The 7428-nt window shown below is 39.0% G+C and overlaps 1 protein-coding gene across 1 annotated transcript; it reads left to right on the forward strand.

The window, feature by feature from the left end:
• The first annotated feature begins 262 nt into the window (after nt 1–262).
• LOC138903369 (acetyl-CoA-benzylalcohol acetyltransferase-like) lies at nt 263–1723 on the forward strand. Its single transcript, XM_070191339.1, is given in 2 exon segments — nt 263–662; nt 665–1723. Coding segments are annotated over 2 exon segments (1200 nt in total). The 3' UTR covers nt 1465–1723.
• The last annotated feature ends 5705 nt before the right edge of the window (nt 1724–7428 follow it).

The following is a 7428-nucleotide window of genomic DNA, read 5'->3' on the forward strand; positions in this document are numbered from 1 at the left end:
GTAAAGTTTCTCTAAGTTCTGATATTGGCCATTGTAACGACCCGGCCGGTCGTTTTGAGAGAATTAGTCCCGAACCCTAATTATTGCTCCCTCTATGTCATTTTGTGGTTACATGACTTGTCGGGATGATTTATTTTTGGTTTCGGAGTGAAATGGGACACATAGTCACTGAATTGAAAGTTTAAGTTCTAAGTATGGACCGTAGTTTCAATTGTGTAAAGACGACTCCGGAATGGAGTTTTGACGGTTCCAATAGCTCCGCATGGTGATTTTGGTCTTAGGAGCGTGTTTGGATGTTGAAGAATTACTTTTTAGGATTTTGACTCACGTTTATCCAGCTGCTGATAGATTTTTTAAAAGTAAACGTTCAATCAATTGTCAAGATCAAGGTATAACATTCATAAAAGCCAACATCAATTTTCAAATGGATGATTTTCTCCAACAAACACGTACTAATTTCGACCTTCCATTGCATTTTTGGCCACAAGGAATTAAGAACGTGGACGCGACTAATTTGTTTACCATACCACTTATGGTTGTGCAAATTACAATTTTTCAATGTGGTGGATTCGCGTTATCTATGAGCACTGCACACCCTGCTATCAATGGATGGACGAGTTTTACGTTCATTTACGAGTGGTCAAAAGTGTGTAAATAGGGAATTCTAGCATCAATTTCATGAACTTTAATTTGGTTAACATTTTTGGACCAAGAGACATATCCAAGATTTTTAAGCCTTCTGCTATTTTCCCTGAAAAACGTCTAGACACTAAATTGGTTTCCAAAAATTTTGCTATAGATGAAGTCTCTTTATTAAAACTCAGAGGCAAATTAACAAATTGTAACAATTCAGGTGTTTTAAGTTTTAAACCTTCACGAGTTGAGATGATCACAGCAATTTTATGGAGGGCTCTGCTTCGCGCTTCACAGGCAATATCAGGGAAATGGAAGCCATCATTAATGTCATTTCCATTGAATTTACGCGGTAAGCTTAAATATCCTGAAGCATATAACCCTTTTGGGAATTTCATAATTGAAATTCCAATAACATTTGAACCAAAAGTGACTGATATGGAGTTGCAAGACTTTATAATATTGATTAGAGAGAAAGTGCAGAAAATTATTAATTATTGTGACGTAATTAATTGTGACGTAGCTTCAGCTGACGATGTTGTTGACATGGTGGCTAATTTATATAACGAAAGTTATGGAGGACGAGAATGGGGAGCAAACGATGATTTTGAGGAATTTACGTGCTCGAGTTTGTGCAGATTTCATATGCAAGAAGCTGATTTTGGATGGGGGAATCCAAGTTTAATGCATTTTGGATCAAGACATAATCAAGTGTTTTGGTTGTATTCTACACAATGTGGCACTAGTATTGCTGTGCAAATGGATTTGAAGGAAAGTTACATGGACTTCATTGAACGTGACCAAGATTTCCTTGCTTTTTCCAAGATTTAGGTTTTTGTTAAAGCTTCTATAAGTGATTTGTTGATCCAGGAGGACGTGAATTTGGTTCTTAAGAAAAAAATATTATTTTCGTCAATTATTTTGTGGGTTACGATTGAGGGTTAATAGGCAGTGGAGCGATTTATCTTTCCGTGGGAAAACTTGGTTAGAGTTTAGAGCACCTTATTTGCTCAACCTTGTGCTTGTGAGTATCATTATTATTACCCTATTACTGTCCTATTCTTCAAATTTATTATTGTTGTTTCTTTTATTTAGGTATCTTTACTACTTTTTCTTTTGTTTCTAGAGTATTTTCACCACAACATTTTACTCGTGTTTTTTTCTTTTTTAAATCGTTTTTGAAAATACTTTTCTTTAGCTAGGGTCTATTAAAAACTATTATCTTGTGAAATCTTTTTATTGTTGTTCGGCCAAAGAGGTATTGAGATGAAAAAAGATGTTTATAAAATTAAAATAAGTTGTTAGGAGGTTACGAGTATTCCAATTCTTATTCCAAAATTCAAATCCTATATCACGTACAAAGATTAAGATCTCCTCACCAGCTTACAAAGAGACCATAACAGTAGTATACAACTTTGGACCTAAAACCCCTTAGTCTACTAAGAACAAGCTATTGTACTTTTGTCCTTTGCACACAAAATAAATAGATAGTACAAAAGGTTTCAATTAAAAAAGCCCCAATTTTATTTTTATTTTTTGTTTTTAGGAATTGATATTCAAAATTCAATGCCCCAAACTCTTATAAGAACCTAAAACTTGAAAAAAGCCTTGATATCGCTGTCACATTCAAATAAGTGCATGTTATTTTCCTTCAAATCCACCTGCACACAATTCCCATTGCCACATTCTGCATCATACAACCAAAATACTGATTATGCCTTGAAACAAAATGCATTAAACATGGTTTTCCCCAACCAAAATCAGCTTCTTGTATAGAAAACCTACACAAACTTGAACTTGTGAACATGTCAACTTCATTATTTCCTCTCCATTCTTGTGCTACAAAACTGTCATGACTCAAATCTCCCTCCGTAGGATGTCGTGATGGCACCTAATCTTAGGGACACGGTAAGCCTAATATTTACTTAAATAATAACAATATTAATTAACGACTGACAAATGCGAAGTAGAAATCTCTATACAATACTTACAATCCCAAAACCGGTAGTACAAGTCATAAGCTCGACTGAGTTACTAGAAAGCCTACAAATACAGTTGTTTTGAAGTAGAGATAAAACAGTGCAAGTACAATATCAGAAGGTGACTCTGAAGCCTGCTAACGCACCAGCAGGTTTATCTTGAGTCTCCACAGCAAGATCCGTACAGCTAGCTAACGGTCAACTGACTCAAAATTTACCTGGCTCTGCACAAAAATATACAGAAGTGTAGTATTAGTACACCACAGTAGTATCAAGACTAACCTCGGTGGAGTAGTGACGAGGTACAGACATTCACTAGACTAATAACCTATGCAATATAGTATACAAAAATAATAGAAAATAATAGCAATGATAGCAACAATAATCAACTAGTGATGTAAACAGCAAGGCAGCAAGAACACCAGAAGTATTGCTCAAACGAACAATGAACACAATCACAACCAATTAATCAAGTCCTTCAAAATATACACCTTTCATCTACTAGTTTTTCGAATAAAACTCTTTGGAAGAAAATCCTTTCAATTAAATATCTTATATCATATTCAGAAATACGGGTCTCAGCCTCCCTTTCATATTCTTACGGCACCTCGTGCCCATATCTCTATCACTACCGCACGGACAACTCCCGTGCCAAATATATCAATACATAAAATGTGCACGATCAATTTATTTTCAATAACTTAATGTTACAATTTTTAAACCAAGTAAGAATTTAACAAATAAGTGAGTTTATTTTAGAGATATGGAGGTGTTATTTTTTTTTTTCCAGTTATTCTTTTTTTTTTTCCACTCTCCTTAATTTGGTATTTTTGGCTAGTACCTTTTTTTGTTTGTACAAAAGTGCACCTTGTCGGCCTTTTTATGGTTCCACCCAAAAGCTACCCATTCGGTTTCTTTACTCTTCTAGCTACTTAAGTGCTTTCGGAGGTAAAGATTTAACAAGATTTGATTAACAACAAAGGGGATTCGGCTTGTAATGTGGTTGCCATAAAACAGGCCTACAGGCTCAATAGGGGTGACTATGGATAGTATTAGCATTGGTAGACAAATAAGCTATATGGTGTAACGACCCGGCCGGTCATTTCGAGTATTACAACCGCGTCTCCCCATTTGCTGCTCAAATTATGCTTTACGGTTGTTATTTAACTTGCCGGGGGTAATTGGTTCGGGTCCGTTGAGGTTTTGGAATGATTTGGAACACTTAGTTCCAAGGTTTAGCATTTAAGTTGAAAAGGTTCACCGAATGTTGACTGATGTGTAATGACCCCGAAATAGTTTTGCTAAGGAAATTAATATTTCTTGGTGCCGAATTAGGCTTACGTGTTTGAGAATTTTATGCGGCTCAGACCTTTTGGGTTGAACAATGCGTGAGGGAGTTAAAGGAAATTTTTTGACAGAAAGATACATTTCTGCGGTCCACTTTGTGGCTGCAGAATAACTCTGCGGGCCACATAGTGGGCAGAAGCTCGACATGTGTAAGTACAAATTTGCGGTCGATTATGCGACCGCAGAACTATTTTGCGGTGCATTATATGACCGCAGAACAGGTCTGTGGGACGCATAGTGACCGCACACCCGGGCAGAAAATACCCAGTTCTGAGGAGCCATTTCGCGACCATTTCACGGACCGCATGAGCATTATGCGGTCGCATATGCGACCGCAGAGTGTGTTTCAGAGCTTCATTTCTCTTGTTTTATAAACCCAACCCCGTTCTTATAAAACACTATTAGAGGTCATTTTGAAGGGTTTCATTTGATATTTTAGAGAGCGGTAAGAGCATCTTAGAGAGAGAAAGTGAAGACCTAGTCATTTGTCCATCAATTCTTGTTCAAGGTTTGAAAATTTCACAAGGATCTTGCTAGGGCTTCAAAGTGGTAAGAATTTCTAACCATAGTCTTTAATTTCGAGTTTGGGTAAAGATGGATGATTGGGAGTGCGATTCTTGGGTGTGAGAGTATTATATATACATGCACGTACCAATAATGTTTGTGGAAAGATTGTTCGGTTCAAATGAGTAAAGATTGGGTTAAAAATGTTAGAAATATTCAAAGACTTTAATTGAAGATTTAAAGGTCAAGTTGATGTCGGGATTTGGTGAAATTTGTATGGTTGGACTCGTGGTAGGATAGGCGTTCATAGTTTGTAATTTTTTTCGGGTTCCGAGATGTGCGATTTTTGAGTGCAATTTCGAATTTTGTTGGAAAATTAGTATTTTCATATGGAATTGATTCCTATAATTTATTTTGACCGAATTGAATCATTTGTGGCTAGATTTGAGGCATTTGGAGGCCAATTCGCGAGGCAAAGGCATTGCAGAATAAAGAATTAGATAGTTTGAGGTAAGTAACAGTCCTAAATTTGGTCCTGAGAGTATAAAACCCCGAATTATGTGTTATGTGATTGGTTTTGAGGTGACGCACATGCTAGGTGATAGGCGTGTGGGCGTGCACTGTAGGAATTGTGACTTGGTCAATTCCATGGAACTGTGTAGTTGAATAATCTGTTGATATCCGTACATTTTTCCACGTATTAGAGAAATTGAACTATAAATCATGATCAAATCATGTGTTGACACTGTTGGGACCCACAAAGGTCGTGTACATGTTGAATTATTTGTAAAAATTAATGCTCTGTACTCAATCACAGTTTTACTTGCATATTACATCATACTCTCTATTATTCATAATTGATGCATCATATTATTGCTGTTTGGGCTGCTTATCATGATTTTCGAGAGCCTGAGAGACTGGAGAGGTTGATGACTGAGTGAGGCCGAGGGCCTAATTGTGAGGATATTTATGGTATTGGGCTGCACGCCGCAACATATTTTATTGATTTATGCCATGATTGGCTTGATATAGCGCTTGGGTTGAAGGAGCCTCTCCGGAGTCTGTACACACCCCTAGTGAGCATAGGTACCTACTGAGTGCGAGTGCCGAGTGCTGAGTGATTAAGAGGAAAGAGTGATTGTGAGGTTGAAGTGAATGGGAGCACTGAGTGACTGTTGCTCTGAGATGATGTATTGATTTCATTATTGCTGCATTCAATTTAGAAATTACCGTGGAGCTTTAAATGTTGAACTTGAAAGCATGCCTACCTTTTTATATTGGAAAGTACTGTATTTGGACATAGTTGTGAAGCTTGTCATTATCTTTAGTTATTTATTTAGTATTGTTACTTACTGAGTTGGTTGTACTCATACTACACCCTGCACTTCGTGTGCAGATCTAGCTGTGCCCGGATACAGTGAGTGTTGATTCCTCCGCACAGTTGATTTTTCGGAGATTCCAAGGTAGCTTCTAGTCTCAGACTATTATAGACCGTGTTTTCCAAACTAGTGATGTATAGATGCTCATGTACAAGTGACACCGGATTTTGGGAGTGTATTTATTTACATTATTTGTCGGATTTTCTTTTAAACTTAATTATTATGTTTTCAGTTTAAAAGAAATTGTGGGTTATTGGTGTTGTCGGCTTGCCTAATATTGAGATAGACGCCATCATGATAGGCGTGATTTTTGGGTCGTGACAAGTTGGTATCAGAGCCTAGGTTACATAGGTCTCACGAGTCATGAGCAGATTTAGTAGAGTCTTGCGGATCGGTACAGAGACGTTTGTACTTATCTTCGAGAGGCTGCCGAACCCTTAGGAAAATTTCACTTTCTTGTATTCGGTCATGCGAACTTGTTGATTTCGGAAACTAAAATTCTATTATTTTATTCTCTCACAGATGGTGAGAACACGTACTACCAGATCAGGCGGTCAGCCACCAGTGCCACCGGTTATGCCCGCGATAGGCCGGGGCCGTGGTAGAGGCCGGGGCCGAGGTAGAGGTTAGGGTTTCGCTCGTACAGCAGTTGGAGCAGTACCTATAGCACTACCATTTGCTCCAGCTTAGGAGCAGATTCCAGATGTAGTTGAGCCGGCGGGACCAACTGAGGCACCAGTTGTGCCCATTGAGATTCCAGGTCTACAGGAGGTTTTGGCTCAGATATTGACAATTTGCACAGACCTTGCTCAGGTGGTTTCTTCTCAGGCCGGGGGAGGTACTCATACCCTTGTTGTCCGTACTCCAAAACATGTAGTGCAGGGACTTCAGATTCCTAGGGCACTACCAGCCCAGCCGGTTGCAGCTGCTCAAGCCCCGGTAGTTCCTGTTATGGTTGATGATGAGCAGATGAGACTTGAGAGATTTGGGAGGCTTCGACCTCCATCATTTAGTGGTGCTGAATCATAATATGCTTAGGGTTTTTTGGATAAGTGCCAGCGGATGCTTCAGACAACGTGTATTCTGGAGAGTAGTGTGGTCTCGTTCACTACTTTTTAGTTTTCCGGGGCTGCCTTTAGATGCTGGGAGGCTTATGAGAGGCGTAGGTCGGTCGGTGCATCACCACTTATGTGGCACTAGTTCTCTATTCTCTTTTTATAGAAGTTCATGCCCCATTCTCGCAGAGAGGAGCTGCGTAGACAATTTGAGCAGTTACGTTAGGATGGCATGTTTGTGAGACGCAGTATTAGATCAGATTTTCTGAGTTGGCTCGTCACACAATTTGGTTAGTTCCCAATGACAGGGAAAGGATTAGGATGTTCATTGATGGCCTCACATATCAGCTGCGGTTACTTATGACTAGGGAGAGGGTATCTGGTGCTACTTTTGACGAGGTGGTTGACATTGCTCGGCAGATAGAGATGGTCCGTAGCCAGGAGCGTGGAGAGAAGGAGGCCAAGAGGCCTCGTGAACCGGGTGGTTTCAGTGGTGTTCCTTCAGGGGGTCAGTTTTACCATGAGAGGGTT

Source organism: Nicotiana tomentosiformis, chromosome 12, assembly GCF_000390325.3.
Source record: "Nicotiana tomentosiformis chromosome 12, ASM39032v3, whole genome shotgun sequence".
Lineage (NCBI taxonomy): Eukaryota > Viridiplantae > Streptophyta > Magnoliopsida > Solanales > Solanaceae > Nicotiana > Nicotiana tomentosiformis.